The sequence below is a fragment of the Lissotriton vulgaris genome, chromosome 3_1 (genome assembly GCF_964263255.1).
Source record: "Lissotriton vulgaris chromosome 3_1, aLisVul1.2, whole genome shotgun sequence".
NCBI classification, from domain to species: domain Eukaryota; kingdom Metazoa; phylum Chordata; class Amphibia; order Caudata; family Salamandridae; genus Lissotriton; species Lissotriton vulgaris.
The window spans coordinates 318665426-318692889 of NC_141689.1; the positions used below are offsets into that span (position 1 = coordinate 318665426).

General features: G+C 44.5%; 1 protein-coding gene across 1 annotated transcript in view; it reads left to right on the top strand.

Annotated features, from left to right (window-relative positions):
* Positions 1–27464, top strand: part of TTC23L (tetratricopeptide repeat domain 23 like) — a 143703-nt gene that overhangs the window by 105230 nt on the left and 11009 nt on the right. Inside the window, exons 9-11 of the mRNA XM_086962930.1 lie at positions 2642–2769; positions 4852–5001; positions 25507–25589. Of these exons, the coding sequence (XP_086819056.1) occupies positions 2642–2769; positions 4852–5001; positions 25507–25589 (361 nt within the window). The remainder of the gene's footprint in view (positions 1–2641; positions 2770–4851; positions 5002–25506; positions 25590–27464) is intronic.

Here is a 27464-nt window from a genome sequence, read left to right on the forward strand (position 1 = left end):
TAGGCTCTTACTAGTTCTGAGCGTGAGGTTGCCGAGCACGCTTCGTCAGGGTTGCTCCATAACCTTGGATTGCCCAACCTACAGCATACATGCCTTATATATGAAAGCCATGGTAATTTACCCAGACCCGGGAGACCCAGTAACTCCTTTAGCTCTGACTGGTAGACTGCTAGTTTCGGGGTCACCCACAGTCTGCGCTAAAAGGTTAGTGCTCTAAGCCCAATCTCCTCCGCAATAAGTCTGATTCCCAAGCCCAGGCATAGAGGGATGAGGTGGTACTTGGCAGAAGACCTAGGGGCAGATTTATGTTAACTGGCGCATCCCCAGGGATGCGCCAGTTAACGTGCGCCACAGTGCGCCACAGCTCCGCCACCCATGGTGCGCTGCATTTATAATGCGGCGCACCATGGTGCAAAAAATGGCACAGATGCGTGACGCATCTGTGCCGGAAATGTTGCGCATTGCTGGAGTTGCGTCGCAAGCGCGACGCAGCTCCAGCAAGGCTCGGGGGTACACCATCTGCACAATGCTGTGTCAAGACCTACGCCTGCTTCAAGCAGGCGCAGGGTTTTGACGCAGCATTGCCCTGAAAGTGACTGAGTGAAATCTCATAGATTTCACTCAGCCACTTTCAGGAGGCGTTCCTGCACAGGAACGCCCCCCCGCGCAGGAACGCCTCCTTATGGCGCAGTGCTTTACAACGTGACGCATCTCCTAGATGCGTCACGTTGTAAATAGGGTGCATTGTTTGCGCCACAGTTGCATCAAATAAAGTGACGCAATTGCGGCGCAAAGAGGCGCAACGGCCTCATAAATCTGCCCCCTAATATCTGTCTCATAAAATTATTCTCTGTTTTAGTCAATCTGCTAGAGGGATGATGGCCCCATAGTTCGGCCCCATACATTGCGGCTCCCCTAGCTTGCACTTTGTAGATCTCAGCTACCGGGCCGGCCGGTTTGTGGGCGGAGTTCCTGTATATTTTTTGCAATTCCCCCCACAGTTTGTGCTAGCTTGAGACTTGCTTTGGCTAGTTGCGGGTCCCACTGGAACGTTTCGGACAGCGTAACGACTGAATAGTCAAAGACAGTCACCCTCTTGAGCAAGGTACCATTAAGGGAGGGATTTGGGCTGGATGTGTTGGCTGGATTAAAGACCATGAATTTGGTCTTGAATGAGTTGATCTTCAGCCCCCTGTTTTCACAGAATGTAGCAAAGCTATCAAGAACCCTCTGGATGCCCATGGGCGATGTAGATGGTAGAAAAGTGTCGCCCACGAACATCATTGCTGGCACCTTGCTACGCACCAGCTTTGGGGTGTCGGTTTCCTTTACCTCGTTTAGGTGGGCAACCAGAGCGTTGTTGAAAAGGAAAAACAGGGTAGGGGCACAAGTGTTTCCTTGTTGGAATCTAGCTGGTTTCTTAAGAGAGGAGAAAAGAACATGTGTGAAATGTGCAAAGATTAGGGGGCTTATTTATGAGCCCCTTGCAACACTTTTGCGCCACCGTTGAGTCACCTTCTTGACGCAGCGCGGCGTAAATAATGCCCCACTTTGCGCCATATTTGCAAAGTGCTGCATCTAAGCAGATACGTCACTTTGTAAACCCCGGTGCCACATTATACCTGCGCCAGTTATAATGCATGCAGGGTGGGCGTTCCCCCTCAAGAAAGCCTCGTAGAAGTGGCGCATTGAAATCTATTACATTTCACTGCGCTACTTCTAGGACACCACTGCATCAAATCCTTATGCCTGCCTCAGAGCAGGCGTAAGTGTAATAGTTATAGGCCTACCCATGCATTGCTGGAGTTGCATCATGCTTACCACACAACTCATGCAATGTGTGAGTTTTGTGCTGACTAATGTGTCAGGATTCCTGACGTATCTGTAAATCTTTAGTAAATACGGCGCATCCATGGTGTCGTAAGGAGGACGCAGTGAAAAGTGTTGCATCTTTGTTTTATCGCAAAACTTAAGTTCTTACTGAGAAAGTGAAGGACCAGCAGATGGCTTGTAAGACTTGGTGGCAGACAAGTTTAAAAGCTTTTATGTGTGCTGCACAGTGCAGCACGCATGCAAAGTGAGAAAAGAAAGTAGAAATAAAAACATTTTCCTGTTAGCGCCTCCTTTTAAGCGGTGTTAACTTTTGGCGCTAAACCCTGTCTACAATTCTTTGCAGATAGGGTTTTGCGTCAAAAGGCATTGGGAGTTGCATAGTAACACCCATGTAATGCCCTCTTGGTGCTTAGTATCGCAAAGCAGTGCTTTGTGCTACTTTTAGGTTACTTTCCAACGCAAAACAAGTTTTGCGCTGGAAAGTCATTTTCCCAAAAACATTTTGTGCTGATTAGCATCACTTTTGAGATGCTAACCCAGAGCAAAATGTTTGAAAATCTACCCATTTTTATGGTAGTTTCCGTGGTATCATAGATACTGCTTTGGGACACATCGTCAGGGTCACATTGCCAGAAGGGACAAGGAATGTTTGGACCAAAAGAAGTTACTGTGCAACTGAAAAACCTATTAAGCTGTTGGTGTGGTGGATAGTGGAAGGAAGAACAAAGATTTAGATGTAATTTTGCATATTAAAGTAAACAAATTGTATTAGACTACTGAAAAACATTGTTTCCGTTTCTTATTTTAGATGTTGCGGAAAAGTACTTTGCGGAAAGTCTGAATGCATACCAGACAGCTCTGGGTCCTGATGATTCTCAGACTCTCAGGATTTTAGTAGAATACAGCAAGTGGCTTGTGAAAATTGGAAGAAATCAGGTAAGATGCTGCTAACACTAACTGACCTGTCTTTATTGAGGTTTTGTTGCTGTGAGTAAATGTTCCTTTTCCTTGCCTGGTTCATTTAGGCTTCCCTTTTGCCTTCTGTGAAGGGCATATTAAAAAAACAATCTTCAAAGGCAGCAAAATGCTAGTATATGCCTCATGAATGCAGCCATGAACAGAGAGACCAGGCATCTAAATGCTAAGCCTGGTGCATGGACTCCAGAAGAGACACCATGCATCTACGTCACCATGCTCCCTCCACTAGCTGCCTGTTAAAGCCATAATATATTCATGTGCTTCAATCTGATTTTACTCTAACTATCGAAAGTCACAAAATGTGTCACCCCTTCTTACCTGGCTTGTTTTTCAATGCCAAGTGAACGTTAGGAAAAGCTGATGAGAGGAAATAAACTACTTTTTGGGGTGGATGCTTATATATATTTAGTGCATTATCTGAACCAGACAATGGTGAAGCTGGCAAGGTCACAAAGCTCTGAGGCAGCTCAAGGGTTCGTTGCATCGAAGAAATCTAAATTAGCTTCCAGAGTTCAGGGTGCCTAGCAGCATACTGGTAATTGCCACTCTTTTGAGGGGTCTAATGTTTTCCTGTGCATGTTTGCAGACGTTCGTCATGAACATTTGTGAGGCCAGTTAATATTGCACAGTTTGAATTGCCAGATACGGGAGAATGTATGACATGCGAGAAATCCTACACTGTTTAGGTGCTGGATGTAGCCAAAAGGACAATTTGGTTATTGGTGGATGTAAAGTGGCTGTAGTGGTGAGAAATTTACAAGTAGTAGATCACAAGAGAAAGTCATGCAGGGGAAGAATTAAAACAAACCCATGACTTTGTGGCATTGTTGACTGAGAAAGGGACATTTTCCCTGCCTTTGCAGAAATTCCAGTAAACCAAGGGGCTTATTTACGAGAGGCTTGCGCCGCTGAAGCGTCACTTTTTCTGATGCTCGAGTGGCGCAAACCTCTCAACCATAGCTATGAGGCCACACAAAGCCGCGTTGCCTGGCTTTGCATGGCCTCAGAGATATGGAGTAAGGCAGGGCAGCGCAATGAGCTGGGTTGCCTCACTCTACGCCAGGCGTTCCCTGGGTGTTGCGGTGGGTTGTCCCACGGATCACCCATGGATTTTGACGCTGTCCTAGATTTAGTTAATCATGTAAACCTGGGGCAGCTGCAAAATGTTTTACTGCCCCAGAGCAGACGTAACAAAGAGGAATAATTGTATTTCTCCTCGTTTTTTCCTAACGCCTCTCAGGATTGTTTCTGTGCAGGAAGGGTCCCCTTCCTGCACAGAACACTCCTCCATACAGCAGACACAGGGTGCCTGCATTGGGGCTAAGTAGCAAATTGTGCACAAGCGCAGGGGGAAAGTACAGGAATGCACCGTATTTCATAAATACAGTGCATTCCTGCCATTTCACATTGGTGTAGGGCAGTGCAGCAACAAGACTTGAGGTGCTGACCTACCCCAGTTCCCCATAAACGAGGCCCGCAATATGAGTGTGTGGAGCACAGTGAATGAGATAATGATGGCATTAGTGCTGCCGTGCAAGTCCTTATTGATGTGGCGAGGAAAGGATCACAGAATATCATGGTAAAGTTTTGGATCCTGAGTATGGGGTGCTAATAGACTGGATTTGGGAGACATTATAAGAGGATTCTGGGCAATCTTACACTAAACCTCCTATCAAAGAAGCATAAGTTGAAGAATTTGTTTGTATCCAATGCACTTACATGTGTATTTTGAAGTACGCCCACGGCCTTAGTAGAGTATTATTTGTCTAGTATCTGTGATTTATGTCTAAAAAATGAATTCCATTTCCAGTAATCAGCTCATGTTAGCATATTTAAATTTCACTATCTTTAAATATAATATTATTTGCATGTCTCTACCAGCTAAAACTGGTTTTCCATACATCTATTGTTTGTGGTTTTGCTGCTGAAGCATGTTGGAGACATGTCTTGTTGAATTTCCTCATATGCACCAAATAGGTACCATTTAAAAGAATTTTCAACATGTAAATATTTATAATTTTTGCTTGTCGTTTTCCCTAGGAAGCTTACAAGCTGCTGAATAGCACATGCGGATCTCAGCTGAAGACCTCTGGAGATTTTAGTGAGACAGTGGCTGAAGTGCTGAATCTTATGGGAGCAATCTGTGTGGCAGAGGGCAAAATGCAAAAAGCCCTTAAGATTCTGAGCAGGGTAAGTGTGTTGAATCTGCTTTCAACCCATTTCATAAAAATTGCACATCGACCGGTTTTGGTCTTAGTCATTAAATATTCATCATGTGCTTTCCTTGTGCAGCGTGATTTTATAGTTTCAGAAGAAAAAGTATAATGATCTAAATCAGATTCCCTTGTTAGTGCCCTGCAGTGGCTCCTCCGCACTGGCGAAGGAGCATCCCCCCCCCTCCTTGCTGGTCAGCTAAGGGAAATGAAAAATAATGATAATAAAACAGTATTATTATCCTTTTATTTTTTCCTTTGGGCGGAGCCGAGTCTTTGGGGGCGGCGCCATAATATGACAGGCACAGAAGGAGAGTGGTGGAGAGCACTGCTGTCACTGCGCATTACGGTTTTGCTCTCCGTCTTCGGCCGGCCAAACCGTCATGCGTATTGACATCTCCTCAACCCGAGCTGCATTGCTGACGCGAGAGAACCGCAGGTGTAGGCTCCCAGTCCCCTTGGAGCGGAAAGCAAGCCTGCTCAGTCCAATTCCAGCACTTCTCCCATACTGGCCAGCATAAGAGAAGCGCTGGGATTGGCCTTGGGGAGTCTAAGAGCCTCCGGGTGTACACAGCAGAAAGGAGAAGAGCGGCAATTGGCGATGCGCAAGCAAGTTATTTTCTTTTTTTTTGTATATTTTGTCATCCCTCCGCCGCCACTCTGCCAGAGACCAGTTGCTACTGTTTGTGTCATACATGGGCCACTGCTTTGTGGACACAGATTAAAGAATGTGCAGCACTACTCTTAGTTCTTGGCTTGGTTTTCAATTTAGGGCAACTCTGACTCCTAATGGCGGGCCTGGAAACCTCCTTCTGGCAGGCCTGAAAACTGCTTCAATGGACAGCGTGTTGGTTTGCCCATGTAGCATATGCATGTGGCAACAGTGTGTTGGTATTCCCATGTGGCATATGCATGTGTAAGTCGGACACATTATAGCTCTATCCATTCATGACAGTTCACAATCGCAAGATCCCTTCTTTCTGCTTCTTTTGCATCATCTCATTCGTCCTTCGGATATGATAGCGATGAAGAAAGGCTCTGGGTTTATACCACGCGCATTGCACCATTGGCTCTGTGCCATAGCTTACTTGCATAAACTCTGTGTTTTGTACTTGGGAAGCAGTCACCTGGTGATCACCTGTTCTGCGTGAGCTTCCATTGGTATGAGGTCTTTTTGTAGCTGCCTGACATGAATGCAGGACAGTGAGACACTGATCCCAAAATAGACATTGGTTATAATCACCAAAGTCAAGCGGTACGTACAGGATCTCACCCATCAGGCATCCCCCCTCTCTGCAGTTGAAGCCCTGAACAAACCATAATGGACAGGCAAAAACCTGTATTCCATCTAGGAGCTGAGTCTCATGCATATATAGAAAGACATGGCTCTCAATGGAGGCACTTGTTTATTGTGGCCGTTACTGAGATAGTGAGGCACACTCCCAGGGACGCTTCCCCTCCAACTGGAGGTCAACCTTGCTGGCCGTAATCCACTAATTCATGGGATGGTGGAAGTACCAGGTCACAAAATCGATACCTGACAACTTGTTTCTGCTGGACTCTCTTGTCACAGTCCTGTTGTACGTCAACTGCTCCGGTGACTACAGTCTCTGTTTTTCGGTTCAGTGCTGCAAACCAGTTGCATTGAGAGGCAGAGGCCATCTCCAGACCTTGGCATGAGTCCTGGGCCGAAGACGCCTGCTGCTCCAGTTACTCCAGAGGTTTGCACCAGAGAGCCGCGTCCATCTCTTCTGCTTGCAATCTGTAGCAGTCTTAGTGGATAGTCCTTTTCTGATTCTCAGTGGTTGATTCTGCTTCTGTGCTGGTCATGTGATTGTTGAGAGCCATCACCAGTCAGACACCTTGTGGTGAGCCTAAGTAGGAGAATACGACCCCTAAGCCCCTGTGCTTAGTTGCACCAACAGTCCACACAAGGCCCAGGAGGGCACAACAGGAAGTGGATGCATTGCCCCTTGCTAAGGTTTGTCCACTGGCAGTCCCTCTCCCACGATTGTGGGAGTCACCTTGGCTATCGAGCCTCTGTGTGCACAGGTGCATGTGACTCTGCCACCCACTTTGCCATTTTGCGACTTTGAGGAGCATTACTTGCCACTAGGTTCTCTGGTGAAGCTGCTGTGTTGTAAGGGGTCTGTCTTACTATCAGTGGCCAATCTCTTCGTGACAAAGCCCCCAGTAGCAGTTCCTGTTTCAGAAGCAGTTGACACAATTGTGGATGATGAGCCTGATTACATGAGGTAAAAGAGGCACAGAAACACATTTTTTGTTGCAGAGCCATCTTCCATATCTAACAAGTGGATCTTTTGACATGAAGAATTGTATGAAATCTAGAATATCATCTCCTTAGGTTAAGTATCCACTAAAGCTGGGTCAATGGTTAAACTTGTATATGATTCTCCAGATTAGTGTGCCGCCATGCTGTGCTGCTGTAGCAGATGAAATAATTGTGTTTTTGTTTATAGTCTTCTTTGTCACTCAGGCGTCACCTGGGCTAGGTACAAAGGTACCCTGGGTAATCGATTCTATGTTCATCCTTACCAATGAACCAGACATACCAATTTTGACTGAAACATGGCTAAATGAATCGTCTACACCCATTCTAGACCTACTGGTACCCCCAAACTATGGCATCACTAGACTAGACAGAAAGGACAGGCCAGGTGGTGGTATTGATGGTATACATCGAAGCAATCTAACAGTGAACCGATCCCACTCCCCGTCATTATTATCTTCCTGCGAATACCTATACCTAGGTATCACTAGTAATACCAAGCCAATATGCTAACTACATACATTCTACCACCCTCCAGGAGATAACCTCACTTTCAGCGAACACCTAATGGATATCCTAGGTACAAATGTTGAACTTCATAATACTCAAAAATTCCTGGGAGACTTCACTCTCCATTGGGATGATCTGAATGACCCAGGGCTCAATAGCCTCCAAGCTTTCCTGACAGACCTTAACCTCACCCAAATCTGCACCAGTCCCACACACAATAAAGGTAAAATCCTCGATCTGGTAATTTCCAAAGATGACTCCACTGTGCTAGAATCGATCCTCCTGTGCGACTGGTATGACCACCTCATCATTACATTCAAATCAATGAACCAACTAAAGTACCCACTACACAACCCACAAGAACGAAAATTTGGAAGCAGGATATGAAAAACATCAGTTCCAACGTACTCTCAAGCTCATCCCTAACAGCTTGCTCCCCCCTGAAGGATCATCCGATGTTCATAGTCTTACCAATCACTACTTCCACTCCATGAACAGGTTACTAGACAAATTAGCTTCGCTTCAACTGAAAAGAGGCCCCAATAAAGACTCAAACCCTGGTATGATAGCAGGTTAAATGAAGACAGAAGATCCCTCAGATTAATCGAACAACGTTGGAGATCTATCCCATCCTCTGACCACCTCAAAACTCTAAGAACCACGAGAAATGCCTATTTCAGAAAGGTCATACGATCTACAACTGACTTCTTCAGCACTCAATGAAACCTAGCCAAGACCTGGCCCAAAAAACTATTTGAATTAATCAAGGTGCAAACTAAGGGTGCCAACCCCCCCCCCCCCCCCCTCCCCCCCCCCCCAGGATAATCCAGACATTAGACTCAATTGCGAGGATTTTGCTGCATTCTTTACTAGGAAGACGGAAAGCATAAAGACGGACCTGCTCAGCGACTTAATAACCCTCACGGACACTCTCTCCAATTACCGCACTACTAGCCCCACCCCTCAGCTCTTCAAAATTGGACCTCAAAAACAACACATCATGGTCCTCCTTCAACTTTTACAGTGAAGAATCTATACAAAATATTCTGATGGCCTTGAATCCATCCAACCACTTCACAGACCTCTCCCCGCAAACTACCTAAAAGACTTAATATCACTTGTACTACCTCTGTGGACCAAGATCATAAACACATCCCTCAGTCAGGGAACCTTCCCAGATATCCTCAAAGCAGGACAGGTATCCCCTATCTTAAAGAAGCCATTGGCAGACCCATCGGACTTAAACAAGTATCGCCAAATATCCAACATTCCCACTCTGGCCAAACTCCTAGAAAAATGGGTTCATACACAGTTGGGCAACCACATAGTCTATTTCAACCTGCTCAACCAATACCAATCTGGCTTTCGGGCAGGTCACAGCACAGAATCAGCCATGACACTCATAATAGACGGCACACTAAAAATCCTTGACCAAAATTAAACCTGTTTACTAATCTTGCTTGACCTATCTTCGGCCAGGACACAGTCAAACATGACAACTTGCTAGACCTCCTGAAGCACAGAATGGGTTTATCCGGCTCTGCACTTACTTGATTCATCTCCTTCCTTTAAAACAGATCACAAAGATTCAAGGTCAACAATTCCTTATCCAATCCTGTCCCAGTCACTCTAGGAGTACCGCAAGGATCATGCCTCTGACCCACGCTTTTCAACCTCTATATGGAACCACTCACCAATCTTCTCGGCGCTTCTAAGGTCCACTATCACATGTACGCTGATGATACGTAACTCTACATAAAGATCCATTCACTTGAGGACATCAAATCTCTCAACTCAATGCTGCAAAAACTCAATCGTGGCTGGCCGAAAACCATCTGAAACTAAACACCCTCAAAACTGAATTCCTCCTAATCGCTCCCCCAAAACCATTCTCTCATCATTCACGAATGGTTGAAACACTTAACAGAACTCAAAGGTCAACCACTCATTGTCGATTCAGCAAAACCACTGGGAATAATGGTGGACAGAAACCTAAACATGCAGAAACATATCAGTGCCCCTACAAAGAGAGCAAATTTTCAAATAAACACCATGAGAAAACATACACTTTTTGCCCGCAAATGACTTCAAATAGGCAGTGCAAACCTTAGTAATCGCAAGAGTAGAATAATGGTGTGTCGCCCTTTGCGGTCTTCCCAGATCAACGACGGCCCCGCTAAGAGCCACATTCAACACAGCGGCTAGACTAATCACAGGCTCCAAAAAAAACTGTCATATCTCCCCGGACCTTAGAGCTCTCAACTGGCTACCCTTCGAGGTGGGAATTCATCTGAAAATCGCTTGTATGACGCTGAAATAACATACGAAGTGCCAGCCGAATAAGGTATGGTTTGGTGTTTATTTTACGAGCAGCAAGAGGATAAGTCTCCATCTGAAGCTTGGGTCATAACTGTCATGACTGGAATCCAGAACACGGTGATGTTCTCAATTACAGACATGACAAGACCACACCATACATTTCCCTTCGTAAAAACAATAACACAATTATGAAAGCCCAGATCCTGGGGGTGACAGGCACCTGCTTCGGCCTTTTAAAAATGTTGCAGAGGTTTCTGCCCCTCCTGTCTGAGGAGCACAGGAGGCTGACTGTGCAGGCTCTGATAGGCTCCAGGTTGGATTATGCCAACATTCTTTACCTGGGCCTGCCAGAGTACCTGCTGCAGAGACTTCAAGTTGCGCAGAACGCGGCGGCCAGGGCCATCTTTGGCCTAAGTAGACGCGCCAGCGTCTCTGGGTTGTTGGTGACGTTACACTGGCTACCCATCCGCAAACGGATCGCCTTTAAGGCTCTGACTTTGGCCTACAAGGCGCTCCATGCCGTGGGAGCAAAACATCTCCAAAAGAGACTGACCTTTTACCATCCGGCGCGCTCGCTGAGGTCAGAAACTCTACTTTTGGCGGTTGTTCCGCGTGTGAAGAGGGCTCGCCTTGGGGGCCGCTCTTTCAGTCTGTTGGCCCCACAGATGTGGAATTCATTACCGCTCCCACTGCGGGGGGCGACTACGCTCCTTGATTTTAGAAGAGGTCTCAAAACTTGGCTGTTCTCCCAATAGGTTTGCTAGTAGTTCCTCTTTTTTGTTCTGTTTGCCTTTTAACCTCTTTTAACTGTGTTGTGTTATCTTGAAATCTGTTCTCCTTACCTAAAGCGCCGGGACACTCTTGTTGAGTAACCGTTGCGCTATACAAAAAAAATAAATAACAAAAAAAAAATAAAAAAAAAAAAAAATAACATAACAATTAACAAAGAAAAACAATGCACTTATCATAAAAATAAAAAGGTTACATGTTATAAAATATCAAGGGATTTCACGTGAGATATATAAACAATATAAACAGGAGCAACTAAAAAGGCTTACAATTTGACATCTACATGAATTACAGAAATCACATTCGGACTTGTATAAAGCAATTTATTAACTAAATTGGTAGTCCTTGTACCATACAGGATCCTGACGTTTCCTTTGAACACGATGGTTAATTGAAGAATCAAAACTGTTATCAAAGGAATTCATGAGCTTCCTCTTGTCTAAATTGTCATCAGAAGAATCGGTAAATTTCCTTCAATTACCCGCACTATTGGCAGATTTAAAGCGTGACAAAACACCTAACTCATGTGTTTCTCCTTTTTGCCCAACACCTGAGTTATGTGATTCTCCCTTTGGCCACAACCACCTGGGAATCATAATTACTTTGGACATACTCCACACATTCCCATCAGAAAGCTCAACAACCTGTCTACCCACACGTTTAACCTTTAATGGACAAGAATAACGAGATTCGCCAGATTTGACAAATCTACCTTTTTTGACCCGGACCCAATCATTGACACACAGTTGGGTAGTGTTAATCCTCTGACCATTCTTACCAAAATCCTTATGAGATCCAACCGTTCTCATCCATGTTTGACTCATATTTGAAACACACTTCCTTCCTCTCATCTTTTCAAAAGGAGACAGATCACCCACGCTCCTAGGAGTGTTCCTATAGCACCACAAAACCTCAGTAATAGTTTGCTTACAATCCTTGCCATTCAGTAAAGCTAGCCAAAGACCCTCTTTAAACACCTTAATCCATCTCTCAACAATATCATTACTTTGGGGGTAGTAAACAGATACACGTTTATGTCTTATACCATGACGCTCCATAAACTCTTTCATCTCAACGGACACAAATTGTACTCCATTATCTGTTGTTATTGATTCTGGAAAACTTTCCTCTTCAAAAATTTCATTCAAGAACTTTATTACCCCACCTGAAGTTACACTCAATACGATTTTCACCTCGGGCCATTGAGACAGTTGATCTATCAAAATAATGGCAAACACCCCATTCTTATTGTAAGACAAAGGCCTAGCAATATCTAACGAAACACTCTTCCAAACACGTGTGGGTCTAGAAATGGGCAATCGATCATAAGAAATATGTTTTTGAGACTTATCGCTCAAACAACATTCCATGCAGTCTCTGACTTTTCGCTCAATGGCCTTATCCATCCCTGGCCACCAAAACTCACTTCTAACTCTCCTCTTCATGGATGTCATACCGGGATGTCCCTCATGAGCCATTTCTAAAACACATTCTTGTAACTCACATGGTACAACCAATTGCAAACCTCTGAACAACACACCATCATTCACAGATAACTCTTTGGTAATCTGGAAATAAGGAAGAACCTTTTCAGACAATAAAACTTTGCGAGGCCACCAAGACTTAATAAATGCAGAAACTTCACACAAAACTGTATCTTTTTCACAAGCTGTTCTCCAATCATCCTCTTGAATACAACCCTTTGATATTTCACGTATGGAGACAACTTTTTCCAAATCATTATCTTACTCTACTAAATTGTCATCAGGTGCAGGCAACCTTGACAAGCAATCAGCTAACACATTTCTTACACCTGGGATATACTCCACTTTAAAATGAAAATCTTGCAACTTGTATTGCCACCTTGCAATTCTTGAAGTTGCTTTGCCGCACCCTTTTGTAGTAAACAAATCAATTAAAGGTCGATGGTCTGACCTGACTTTAAAAACAGTTCCATAGACATATTTACGAAAATATTCGATTCCCCACCAACAAGCGAGGGTTTCCTTCTCCAAAGTGGAATATTTACTTTCAGCACCCCTCAAAGGTCTGGATGCAAAACCTATGGTAACCATCTGACCCCTCTGACATTGCATTAAAACTGCTCCTCTACCCACATCAGTGACTATAATGGATCTATAAGCTGTGTCAAAAGTTGACAAAGCAGGAGCAGACGCAATGCTTTTCTTCAACAATTTAAATTCTCTTGCACAATTTTCATCCCACAAAAACGATACATTTTTTTTCATTAACAATCTCATGTTTACAGTTTTATCAGAGAACATAGGAATAAATTTGGCATAATATTCGGCAAGCCCCAAGAAGGATCTGAGCTGATCCTTATTCTCAGGATCAGGAGCTAACTCAATGGCCCTGACCAAATTTAGTTTTGGAGAAATGCCCTCCTTACTTATTGAATGACCCAAGTAATCGACTGATGAGACACCAAATTTACATTTTTCTTTAGTGAGTGTGAGCCCACTATCTTGCAAAACACACAACACCTTATGTAGTATGTCTGTATGTTCCGACGGATTGGATGCAAAAAATCAAAATGTCGTCCTGAAAATACAGAACCTTATCAAAATCTTTAAATAGATTATGCATCACCCTCTGAAAGACAGAGGATGCAGATATAAGCCCAAAAGGCATTCTTTTGTATCTGAATGCGCCCTCAGAAGTGATGAAGGACATGTAATGTCTACTATCCTCGTGCAGAACTATCTAGTGGTATGCATTAGACAAATCTAATGTAGAAAATATGGATGCCCCCTTCAACTTTGTAAACATCTCATTGATATTAGGCAATGGATGCCTATCCACCCACATGCTGCCGTTGAGATCTCTTAAATCGACACAAAGTCTCACCTTGCCATTGGGCTTGTGTGCGACAACAAAAGGGGACAACCACACCGAGGATTCTATTTCCTCAATTACCCAACTTTGACGCAGAAAAAACTCAAGGAAATGTATTTTCCCATTCGGTACCAGGATCAGGTTCAATATTCAGAACTAAATCTGAATAGCCAAGAACTTGCTCCGGGTGATTAGGATCTAAAATTATCATTAAATCCCTCTGTTGAGCCTAACCCAAAAGACAAGACCCATCTTTCGCTACATAAACCTTAGATGTAATAGTTTTACCTTTAAAACTTATGGTCGTGGTGTAAAAACCAAGAACATCAATGGGTTTCCTCCCATACCTGTGAGAAAGTGGTTCTTCAGCAATTGGAGAGTTTTGTTGAAACCTCCAATGCCCTTCATCCAGCCCAATCGGGTTTCAGGGCGACCTATAGCACCGAGACTGCGCTGGTGGAGATGACGGAGTCTATCCAGGAATGTCTGGACGGAGGCGGCAGAGCAGTCCTGATTTTATTGGACCTCTCTGCTGCGTTCGATACCGTCCCTTACGAGCTCCTCCTCGCCAGGCTGTCTGCTATTGGTATTGGTGGGGTTGTTCTGGCCTGGTTGCCCTCTTTTCTATCGGATAGGACACAGCAGGTCTGGATGCCGCCCCACGCCTCAGAGCCTAAACCACTCCTCACGGGGGTCCCTCAGGGATCCACTCTTAGTCCCCTACTGTTCAACATTTACATCACCCCCTTGGTTTATTTAGCGGAACAGTATGGGGCTAAGATTATAGGGTATGCAGATGATACTCAGCTGCTGTTCACCTGGCCAGACGACAATCTGGATACTTCTGCAGTCCTTTTGTGTCTGTCCTCAGTATTTCGCTGGTTAACCTTGGCCCAGCTGAAATGCAATGAGGACAAATCCGAGGTGCTCTTTTACAGTTCCTTCCCCCCCTCGTTCAGGAATACGCTGTGGCCCCCGAACATACCCAGCCCCAAATAGATGGGGGGCCCCGCGAAAAACCTTGGCATCTGGTTTGGGGAGGACCTTAGATTCGAGGACCATATAAAGAAGCTCACGGGAACCTGTTTGCCACGTTGAGAATGCTTCGCAAATTCTTCCCTTTGCTCCCTATGGATGCCAAGGAGACTGTTGCTCGGGCTCTCATACTGGCAAGGTTGGACTACGCGAATGCACTGTTCAGTGGCATTCCGGTCTACCTGGTTAAACGCCTGCAAATTATCCAGAATGCTGCTGTCCGTCTCCTATTCAACGTCCCAAGATGGAAGAGTGTGCGTTCTGATTTGCGCACTCTTCATTGGCTCCCCGTATCACAGCGCATCCTGTTTAAATCCTTGGTGCTCGCGTTTAGAGCAATCCACGATCAAGGCCCTGCATATTTGAGAAAGAGATTTGCCTTCTATGCCCCCGTCCGTACCCTCAGATCATCTACTCCAGGGGTCTCCAACCTTTTCTGTAGTGAGAGCTACTTCTGATCAGTGAAAATCGTCGTGAGCTACTAAAGGCCAAGCAACTCGCGCATTTTTCGGATACCCCTCCCACGCCCTACTTCATTGTCTTTAAGTCTAATTTCTTTGTGGCCCATACTGTGGTTTGAACAAAATACAACTATAGAGCTGTTCAAAGCTGTCAGCAGACTGAAAATCATAATATAGTAAACTGTATATCTGTCTCACACCTCATTCACCACACTGCTATGCAATGCGTCCAATAACATGATAACTGCAACTTGGTGTTACCAGGCAAGACAAGGAAGCACATCCAAAATAGGATCAAAAACCAAAGAAAACACTTTTAACCACCTACCCTACACATGCCATAGCCTGCTAACCATGTAGGTAAGTGCAGCACATTAGTAAGCGCTTTTAAAATGCTTCAATAGAAGGCACCCCCTTTCTTATCAAAAAAAGTAAAACACAGCAAGAACCATGCTAAATAAAGACAGAACATCAATGGGATCAGAGTGCATGGGTAAAATCACTGCCTTAAGGACTTATGAGCCTTGCTTAGAAAATTGCATCATCTCGGCCACTAAAATTGTAAACTGCCTCTATTAAAGTCAAACCAGTAGAAGTACTTACAAAACAATGTGTTTTGCGCATCTGTTGTGCAGCAAAACACAGCTCATTGTCACACGAGCTGCCATGGCACAAAGGAAGAGTGTGGGAGACAGAGACTGGGAGCGACAGGACAGAGGTGAAGGGCCTGTTTTGGGAGTATTGGGTCAGTACATGTAAAGCGCTTTGATTTAAACATCGCTGCCACAGCACTTTAAATTTGAAAGAAGATATAATAAAGCACTTTGTCAGCTGATGTTAAAATCAAAGAGCCTTGCATGCACTGAGCCGCTTTAATTGACTACCACGCAAAGGCAAATTTATAGCGTGCTGTAGTAGTAAGTGAAAGTGGCTCTTGCAGACAAGAATCTTTGATTTTAACATTGTCTGCCACCGCAGTTGCTGCCCAGTGCCTGCAAGGACCTTGGACTTTAACCTCGGCTGCCACCGTGCTTTGTTACTGAAGTCAGATATAAAGCACGGTTGCAGCCGATGTTAAAAAAGCTCCTTGCATGCACTAATCATGAGTCACTGATGGCTACGGGTATGTATAGGTCAGGAAATATATCATATTAATTAAAAATGCAGACTGCGCAGCTTCTGAGCGGTGGTCTTTTGATAAGGTTCTTCAGGGGGTGTGACCCAGGAAGGTTGAATGTCACAGGGAAGGAATTCTGTCAACGGTAAGGACAGTCAATAAAGGAGACTCTCACAACTCGAGTACTGAGCAGCCAGCTGGATTGCAATAGCTGTCGCCAACTGACGCTGAAATCCAACACTTTTAGTAGATTAAGGACCAGCTTCCAAGTCCAAAATATGTCCCCTCTCATCCAAGGCTTCCATGTTTGAAGAGCACAACATCTTCAGACTACCCTTGTGAGACGAGACGCCATTTAACATAAGAGGAACGGCAGCTGGCCTGCTCACATTCATCTGCCCGGAGACATCACTAGCACCGAACTGTAAAGCTGCTTTCACTGACTTCCACACGAAGGCAAATTTAAAGCGTGCTGTAGTCAGTGAAAGCTGCTCAGTGAATGCAAAGATCCTGCAGGCACTGAGCTGCTACAATAGCGGAAGCCTATGTTAAAAATCAAAAGTCCTTGCCTGCCTTGAACGGCTTTCACTGACTTGGAGAAGTGTGGCTCAGGGGTTAGAGGCGGCAGACCTGGAGCTTGAGTTCGGCCCTGGACCAGGGTTCAATTCCCCACCTCGGCGGGTCTTGGGCTCAATAATTCCACGGACTCGATAATTCTCGCTCCGGTGCCTTCTCGACTCACGGGTTCACACTCTGCGACTCTGGGCAATAGCTTGCTTAATCTCCACATCGGCCCCTCGCGGTGGGAGGCCTGGCTTTCACCTTGTGGATACCCTGCCAGGGCTATCTCACAGGGGAATACCAGGACGGGTTCCCTAAGCAAGCGCGGAGATGCCCCAGGGTAAGTCATGCGCTATATAAGCTTCATACATTACATTTACATTTACTTCAACACGCTTTAAATTTGCCTTTGCGTAGTAGTCAGTGAAAGTAGTTGGTGCAGGCAAGGACTTTGGATTTTTAAATCAGCTGTGAGCGCGGTAGCTGCTCACTGCCTGCAGAATCTTGATTTTAATATCGGCTGCCACCGCGCTTTGTTACTGAAGGCAGATGTAAAGCACGGTGGCAGCCGATATTAAAATCAAAGGCCTAACAATGCACGTAGACAGTTTTACCAACAATACTTCTAATAATCAGGGGGGAACACTTACCAGTCCTGCGCAGCTTCCCAGCGCAGCTTCCCAGAAGGATGAGATTGGCCAGATTGCAATTGTAAACTGCGCCACGGAGCGCGACTTTAGGAAGAACGTCACGTTCTTTGGCCCGCCCCGCCCCAGCTAAGCTCATTCAGCTAATCAGAGCAGCTGGTTTGTGAGAGGGCGGGCAAGGTCTTAAAGCTAGAAAAGACAATGAAAGGATAAAAAATAGAATATTTAAATGACCTCTCTATAATTAGAAAGTAGCGCGAGCTACTCCCAGAGGGTCGGCGAGCTACCGGTAGCTCGCGATCGACCGGTTGGAGACCCGTGATCTACTCTGTTTAAATTGTCTCTTCCCCGCTTTAAGCGAGCCAGACTTGGCGGTCAGTCGATTGCCGTGGTCGCGGCTCGGGCCTGGAACGCTCTCCCTCTCCATTTACGCTCCATGCAATCTGTGGCTCAATTCAAGAAAAACCTGAAAACCCATCTGTTCAGGAGTGTAACCTAAGTTGTCTTCTTGCTGCTCTTTTCTCCGCCTCTCCCAATTCGCACCAGGATACTCCCAAGTAACGGAGCGCGTTACAAAACGGTTTATACATACATACATACATATACATACCCTACTAGCCTTATATCAGGAGGAGACAACTTCAAATTCTGAAACTCTTTTACCCATTCTTCACCAATAAGAGTATGCCTTGCGCCAGAGTCTGCCATTATACTTACATCTTTACCCCCAATCACAACTGTACAATATGGTGAATCTTTAACACATAGAAAAACCAAAGGTGATGATGGACGGGCTTGCTTGACTCCAGTGGCAAAGTGAGCAAGGGACTCACGTCTGAGCATACCCTGCCAACTTAGGGCGAACAAAGAAAAACCAAAGGTGATGATGGACGGGGCGTTGACAATACAAACACTCCCCCCCAGTCAACTGATCTGGGTTTATCCATCACCGTTCTTTAGCTCACTCCGCCACCCCAGTTCAGACATGGCATATGCAAACCAGTCTGACCCTGTGCCTCATGGGAACAGTCCAGCCCAAACTGCCAAGCCATGTCTTCCCTGGACCGGAATCAAGCTTCCCAGGACCGGTTTCTGGCATTACAGCCGTCTTCAGCCGGGCTTGCTTGACTCCAGTGGCAAAGTGCGCAAGGGACTCACGTTTGAGCATACCCTGCCAACTTAGGGCGAACAAAGAAAAACCAAAGGTGATGATGGACGGAGCGTTGACAATACAAACACTCACCCCCAGTCAACTGATCTGGGTTTAATCCATCACCGTTCTTTAGCTCACTCCGCCACCCCAGTTCAGACATGGCCATATGCAAATCAGTCTGACCCTGTGCCTCATGGGAACAGTCCAGCCCAAACTGCCAAGCCATGTCTTCCCTGGACCGGAATCAAGCTTCCCAGGACCGGTTTCTGGCAATACAGCCGTCTTCAGCCGGGCTTGCTTGACTCCAGTGGCAAAGTGAGCAAGGGACTCACGTCTGAGCATACCCTGCCAACTTAGGGCGAACAAAGAAAAACCAAAGGTGATGATGGACGGAGCGTTGATAATACAAACACTCACCCCCAGTCAACTGATCTGGGTTTAATCCATCACTGTTCTTTAGCTCACTCCGCCGCCCCAGTTCAGACATGGCCACATGCAAATCAGTCTGACCCTGTGCCTCATGGGAACAGTCCAGCCCAAACTGCCAAGCCATGTCTTCCCTGGACCGGAATCAAGCTTCCCAGGACCGGTTTCTGGCATTACAGCTGTCTTCAGCCGGGCTTGCTTGACTCCAGTGGCAAAGTGAGCAAGGGACTCACGTCTGAGCATACCCTGCCAACTTAGGGCGAACAAAGAAAAACCATAGGTGATGATGGACGGAGCGTTGACAATACAAACACTCACCCCCATCTTTAGCACATGACATAGACAGCAAAAAGAAATTCTTCATCATTACTGTCATCGTTAACCTCATTAACACGTTCATCAGAATCTTTTTTCCGATCAAAACCTTTGCTCTTTTATATTTGTTCCTATTTTTACACATTTTTGTAAAGTGACCTTTCAATTTACAATATCTACATACTTGCTCTATAGCAGGACACTTTCTATCATTTGCCAAATGACCTGGAATACCCCATTTGAAACATATGTATTCTTTCTTATCTTGAAACAATTGATTCCTGTTTTTAACCTTGTTGGAACTAAATTTCTTCAAAATTATTCTTTTTGATGGCATTGACCTCAGAGACTTTTTGCTCAGAAAGTTCCTTTATACCAAGCTTCATGTCTTCAAAACTATGAGCAATATCTAGGGCTTTATCCAAGGTAAGATCCTCTGTGTCCAACAACTTTCCTTGCAGCATGACGTCAGCAACCTTGTGTACCATTTGATCACGCAACATCTGATCCTGAAAAGTTGAATAATTGCATTTGGATGCTAAAAATCTCAAGTCATTCATAAAAGAGTCAATAGATTCGTTGGACAATTGACCTCTACTGAGAAATTTGTGATGAGAAACCACTTCATTGATCTTCTTTATATACTGCTTATCTAATTGTTTGACAGCTTCGTCAAAAACATCTACTCCCTCTTCAGATGATGACACAGTATTTGTACTGGGAGGCAGATGACTCAACACATGCCTACCCTCTGCGCCCAAAAAGTGCTTCAAAATAGCCAATTTCCGTTTATCAGTATAGTCTTCACCACCAATTGCCTCAATGTAGGCTTGAAAACCTTCTTTCCACCTTTTCCATTCAAGAATGGGTTCCCCAGGCGAAGGCAGAAATGGTGCAGGAGCAGAAAAACTTTCCTTTTTTTTTTTTTAAATTAAATAAAGTAAAACAAGAGTAAAACAACAATTGACGTGGTATGTATAACCACTCAGTATGTAAAATGAGTTTATTATTCGTGCACCGCTTGTAATTAACTTTCTATGCATGTATTCCACGTTACAGTCAATTGCTGTCAGCATATACCAATGGAGATAAACCAACTTGTCGATTTGTATCCACAGTGCATGTGAACACTTTCCCCTTATATTTATGGAAGAGCAAATAAAAGAAATCTTCAATCTTCAATTAACGAGGCCACTTAAGATAAATAAAGGCACTAATAAAGAAGCGTGCGCATCACTGTTTGTGCTGTGTGCTTTTAAAATTGATCAATGCAATGAGCCACGCGTTGCTGGGCAACCGTACAACAATGCCCCAGTGCTTCTTTACACGCACAGGAATTGTGTGATGACGTAGAGAACAGTCTCGAGCCAAATCTCAGGCCGCTGTCACGAGCGCCTCGCAGCGTTAGCTTGCTCAATTTTAAAAATGTAAAAAGCTTCAAAATTGTCGAAAACACTCACTGAGTGTCACAGGAGCCCGCGGTTTTCAGAAAACACCGCCAGGACCAATATTCTCACACCAGATGAACTGCTCAAGGCATCAGCAGTAACCTCTCCCGGACAGCAACGTAATCTGCAATAGAGCAGGACTCCAGGCTTCCTTTGTTCGCCTGATCGTCGCCAGTGAAATAACATACGAAGTGCCAGCCGAATAAGGTATGGTTTGGTGTTTATTTTACGAGCAGCAAGAGGATAAGTCTACATCTGAAGCCTGGGTCATAACTGTCATGACTGGAATCCAGAACACGGTGATATTCTCAATTCCATACATGACAAGACAACACCACAGACGCACTAGGCCCCACACCACAATACCCCAAGTTATCTAACACAAAATCTTTCACTCTCATGTGGTAACAGATCCACCAGGAGCTCCAAGAATCTTCTTTTGAAACTGCAAAGATTCGCCATATAACCAATCCTTCTCAGGAATGGCCCCCAGGATCTGGAATGCCCTACTCCCAGAAACGAGACCAAACCCCTATACTGCTTTTTTTTTAAAAGAAGTGAAATCAATTCTCATGTCTAAGTTTACGTGAAATATTTTATATCCAAATTTTTTGTGACTACCTTGTATTGGACCTCTCGCAACAATATTTGAACTATATTCTCAGGGATGGTATGTTTCTAAAAAGTATATATATAACCTTGTAATGTATATGTTTTCTATTGTTAACTACTTCTGTGTACTAGACTCAATCATATATTTTTCTACTATATTTGTATCTGCTCCTTACATCTTGCTTGTAAAGCGCTCTGATACCTGCAAGGTTCTGTTCTCGCTATATAAAACCCCTAAAATAAAAAATAAAAAAATTAAAATTTGTTTCTTATTTCAAAGTTTCATTCTTTAAATGGGAATCAGACTCTCTGGGTTTTTACCTACATTGTCGAAGTGGACATTTTTGGATTTACATTCACAATGATCAATGAAATCCTCATGTGTTATTGACTGCAGGTGATTTATCTGTCACTATGGACAGTGGTTATGTATTTTCAGACCCTTTTCACTCATTTTAAAAGCCGGGTGCAATGGCAAGGATAAAGGTAGTGATAGAGCCATCTAAAGCCTATATAACCTATGAACTATAGCAGCAATGGTTTATGTCTTAATTTCAGGCATAAAGTGTAGTGCCTCTTTGTGAACAGGGTGAATTGCCTTATGACACATCTACAATTCCAACATATAACCGTCTCTAATGTCCCTATTGCAGGCAACTTGTGATGCATCTGGTCTCCTATTATAAAGAAGTACTTATCTGCTCAAATGTAATAAGTTATTACTGTTGAGGTCTGATATCACAAAGCCTGCTGCCAGCAGGTCACGGAGGATAATTACACGAAGGTCATGGCGGATAATTGCAGCTGCGTTTTAACAAAGAAACAGTAACATGCCTGTTCCTTCTTATATGTTTTTCTAAACTTAAAAGCTATCAGAAGGAAGGAGGTTTTTGAGTCAACATGACCTGAAAAAGGACCTTAAAAGGCCTTCTGCCTCTTGAGTATAGATATATGATCCTGAAACTCCATGGTGACGTTGAATATCCTTATAATATCCGATATGGCTACCTAATTCCATACAATAGGTAAACAGGATTCCCAAAAATACGGATTGTTCATAATCTTAGCTGAAGGAAATTGCCACACTGAATACCACTGTCCACTGAGTGTGATGAATAAGGAAAGGAAGAACCATACGTTTGCGCTTCTAATGATAAAAGTGATTGAAAGATGCAGGATCATTATGGTATAATAAATAAAAGATAAATAAATATTCCTAATGAAATGCCCCCCCACACTAGTATTTCTACCAATCTGCTTGGGTCAACTGAGACAAGGAACCTCCAAGATAGAAGTACACACATTCCACGCTTGAAGCTTATAATACATAGTTTATGATAAATAAAATAAATAGCTATTAACTATGCACAGCCACCAACATACTCCTACTCCATTCAGATATTGTGGACAGCTTCCAACACCTGAGCATGGATGACAAATTTCTCCTGATCTAAGACATACCTGGTTGCCCTGAATAAGTCATTGGAGGTGTCCTGATAACATGCGTAATATCACTGTTGGCTCACTTGAGGCTGCCCTTCACCTTTTTCTCCACCATAACGTCCAAATAAGGCCACCAATAATAAGTTGAGGTAGACCTAAGTCTTGGTCAGGATTTGCTCCGAAAGGACAGATTCATCATCTACTGTAAAGGTCTAGGGAGAGATGGGCTGCTCAGCCTTTGCCAGAAAGTAATTCTTGAATTGTAACTTGTTTTTTATAACTAAGTATGATCTAGCCTTATTTCCTTCAGCGAACTCGCTCTAAGATATGTAATATCTTCATTATAGTCTCTACTTTAAGCACCTCACCCACTCTTCTGTCACACCTCCTTCCATAGAAAACATCTGTTTCAATTTCTCTTCTGCTCCTTAGTTCACTGCCCTAATAGATAAAAAGTGGGAAATCAGTGCTTTATAATTTGTCATGTTTGGTGAATAGTCAGTCCTCGACCTATGCTCCTGCAGATGTGCCATCTATCTGAAAATGCAACTGAAATGGCTGTCCCACCCCTTCAAAAAACTGTAATGGCTCCTTGTGAATGAGGCGAAAGAGCAGAATGCCGTCACTCGCAGCAAAATTAGCCAATGGCTGAAGTGGGCTGAGCCACTGCCTCCCTCCTCCATACGCCCACCCCTATGCTGTAGTGAGCAGAAGACCAACGGATGAAGAGGACTGGCTGAAAGCCTTTATATGAAAGTATATTATAGGTAATTTTAATAAGATTAAACTGTCTTGGCCTAAAAATGGAAGGCTTCTTTAGGCGTCAGGTAGCAACTTATCATCTTTCAATGAGAGAAAAGTGAATACAGGTTCCTGGATCCTCAGTTCTCTTCTTGAAGACTCTCAAGATCTATAACTTCACATGTGTACTGTTGCTTAGTGCACATGTGAATAAGGTCATTTATCTAAATTGCTGCAATGGCTGCTGAGGGACCTACAGATTCTCTGGGAAGTGATAACATTCCATGAGAGATCCTCGTGCACCAGGAGATCAGGATGCTGCATAGGTAGATGGTAAACAAAGCTATTGTATCAGCTAGAAGTTCAGTCACAAGTTGGCAACTTTAAACATTATTCAAGGAAACAACTCTTCTAACTACATGAACATCATCGTATACCATGTCTTAAAAGGCTCCAAGGCACACAAAGAACCTGAACATTACTCAAACCCTATGGAAGGAATGGATCCCAGTGCAGGCACTTACCATATAATCCCCCAGAACATAGAGTAAGCACGACTCTGAGATTCCCAGTGGAAAGGTCTTGATGGAAATGCATTTCTTGCTGTATTGCTCAGTGTTAAGCCTGACTTTGGAAAACAAAATCTCATGAGAGTAAAATTACAACTCATTAATGTTCAGAAAGGCAGAACAGTCCACAACCATGAATCAATTAAAGCACCTGTATGACCCACATTGGCATCACCAGCATCAGATTTGTTCACTGACATCCTGCATTGTGGGTATCCTCTGGAAAAATATGGCTAGTAGAAACACATAATTGAGCTTACCTTCCAGTACAGCAGAGGTGATTCAGTAATGCCGCCTCTGGTTGTGGCCCCAGGCGAATAATGTTGGAAAATGCATATTCAGTCTTCAAGCAAAGAAACTAGGAAATTACCCACTGAAGCAAAACTCGCCCCCCGGGTGCATTCATTAGTGATGAAATGTCTACATCCACGTATAATTTAGGATTACATTCTGCATCATGATTTACACATCCATGACTGATGAAAATGTTATTTCGTAATTGAGTTTATGAATATGGAAAGCCTGGCACTGTTGTTTTTTTCCCAGTATTTGTAAATGCAATAGCATGAATGCTGGGATTGTGGGTGTCAAGGTGACATTCAAAATTGCACATAACAGATACTTACGTGTACATTCATTGATATTCATGGTCAATGTGAAAGTAGCTCTTTAGCCTGGAAATGCATGCAGAAAAACTATTTAAAGATGGGAGTTAGTACTTCTTCATAGCAATAAAGAAACAAGATCATGCCCTTATTTGATACAGGTGTAGGTGGAAGGATTCCTCCATAGAGGAAAAATAAATTATGCAAATGTTTCCGTTATTTATTTCTACACAATCTTCAACCTGGTGGAAATCCCACATTGAGTCTGTTTTCAACTCACATAGATTTTAAAGCGTTCTTGTGAGTCTCATAAAAGTCAGATTAATCTTCGCAGTAAGGCTTACTCAGTGTGGGATTATCTATCTGTAGCAAACATACCTTTGCTTACTGCCAAATGTACAAGTAAAAGCAAGAATGCTTGTTAAAAAGAAGCAAAAACATGAAGTCTTCATAAATAAGCTGTTGTGTTCATTAATTGCAGGTCCGATCATCTAGGCGCCCCTATCAGACTTACATATTTAACATTTTTCTGCACTGAGCTACATAACCAGATTAATTTTCCTCTTTTGTTTGCTACCACTCTAGTGTTTGGAAATCCAGACTGCAGTCTATGGCTCTCAGCACAAGAAGCCCAAGCAGACACAAGAGCTGTTGAACATGTTACAGAAGTAAGTTATGTTTGAAGTATGTCTTCATGGTGCTGCCATATTGCTCTTTCAGAGCCTCAGTTATGGAAATCACCACAATCTGCTGCAATTCAAATGTAACTTCCACTAGTCTCTCAACTGATACCCTTCCGCACCATACAATTGCATTGATGATACATGCAGCCCCTTGTATTTTCCTCCACTACTAACTCATCTCACCACATCCCTCAATCACTGCACCCTTCAACTCCGGACCCAGCCATCCATCCTCCCGATATCTTTTTTGCTGACCTCAAACGTCCAGTGAAGGAAGAACCAGTTATTTAATGGACAGGCATTGAGTGGATGTATGGGTCTGTGAGTGGGTGCATGAGTCTGTGAGAGAGTGCATGAGTGTCTCAATGGGTTTGTGAATGGCTGTATGGGTCTGTGATTGTGTGCATGAGTGTTTGAGTGAGTGTGGGAGCAGCGGAGTGTGTGAGAGAGTGTCTGTATGAGTAACTCGGCTTCAAAGGATCCGCACCTGCCCTTGTATCCAACAAGAGTCCTCTTGTGTACATATTTGTGCAAAACTGTGAAGTCCTTTCTACCGGTAATAACTAAGTGCTACCTCCTTGGGTAAATGTCCAGTACGTATTCTACACTACAGCTTCATAATGGAGCAGGAGTAAGTGTCACCAGTGACCTTATGTGCGTTTTGGCAATGTGTTTGTTCCTGGTGCATCTTTATCCAGAAATATGTGATAATATAAAACAATCCTCCTATAGAGAAGACAACAAGAGTACAAAAAGGTAAATCTCCACAAAACAAGGGGCCTTCCTCTTAACTGTATGAGGCAAGTGCTTTTTTGCTTGGTGAAGATGTCCTCATACTCCTCAGCATCAAGAACTCCTCACCAAAATCAGCAGGAAACGCACTGGGGGTAGTTGTTAAGCTGCCCATCATTCTCGCAAAAGGCAGGAAGACCTTTGGATACTACTCTCCCACGAGCTGAGTGGTCGCTCCCAGTGTCCCTGCAGACAGCTGGTATCGTAGCGCTGAATTGTTGAGTTAATTGCCTTCTATTTTCACGTGCTGTATGCTGGCTTAGCGCTTTGCTGAAGTAGCGCTTTGTGTATTCAATCTGTGCTGTTTTAAATTGTTTCAGCGCGTTTGCCGCTAGCGCTCCGCTGTGCTCCCCCCTCCGCCTCCATTTTGTTTGTTGTGGTAGTCCTCGTGTGCCCGCCCCGCCTCCCAGCTGAGCCGCCCTCCCACTGTCCTGAAATAGCGCTCCTCTCCCTGCAGGCGCCGTGACTCGCTCCTCTCCCACGAGCTGAGTGGTCGCTCCCAGTGTCCCTGCAGACAGCTGGTATCGTAGCGCTGAATTGTTGAGTTAATTGCCTTCTATTTTCACGTGCTGTATGCTGGCTTAGCGCTTTGCTGAAGTAGCGCTTTGTGTATTCAATCTGTGCTGTTTTAAATTGTTTCAGCGCGTTTGCCGCTAGCGCTCCGCTAGCGCTCCGCTGTGCTCCCCCCTCCGCCTCCATTTTGTTTGTTGTGGTAGTCCTCGTGTGCCCGCCCCGCCTCCCAGCTGAGCCGCCCTCGCCCCTCCCCCTCCACTATCCATATATGACAGGAGCTCCCGCGTGCAGCGTTTACGCGCAGCGTTCGCGCCGAAGGTGCGCCAAAGTTAAGCCCGTCTACGCCCGTCCGCGCCTGGACCGCGCCCAGCGCCAGACCCCCTGCCCCTCGCGCTTCCCAGCCCTCTCGCATTGCCTACGATGCCGCCTCCCTCCTAGCCCTTAACCCCGGTCGCGCCCCCAACTGCGTCCAAGCCGCTCCTGGACACACCCATGGACCTTTCTCCTGCTACTCCTGCAAATTCAGCGGCACCGACAACATCTCCGCTACGACCA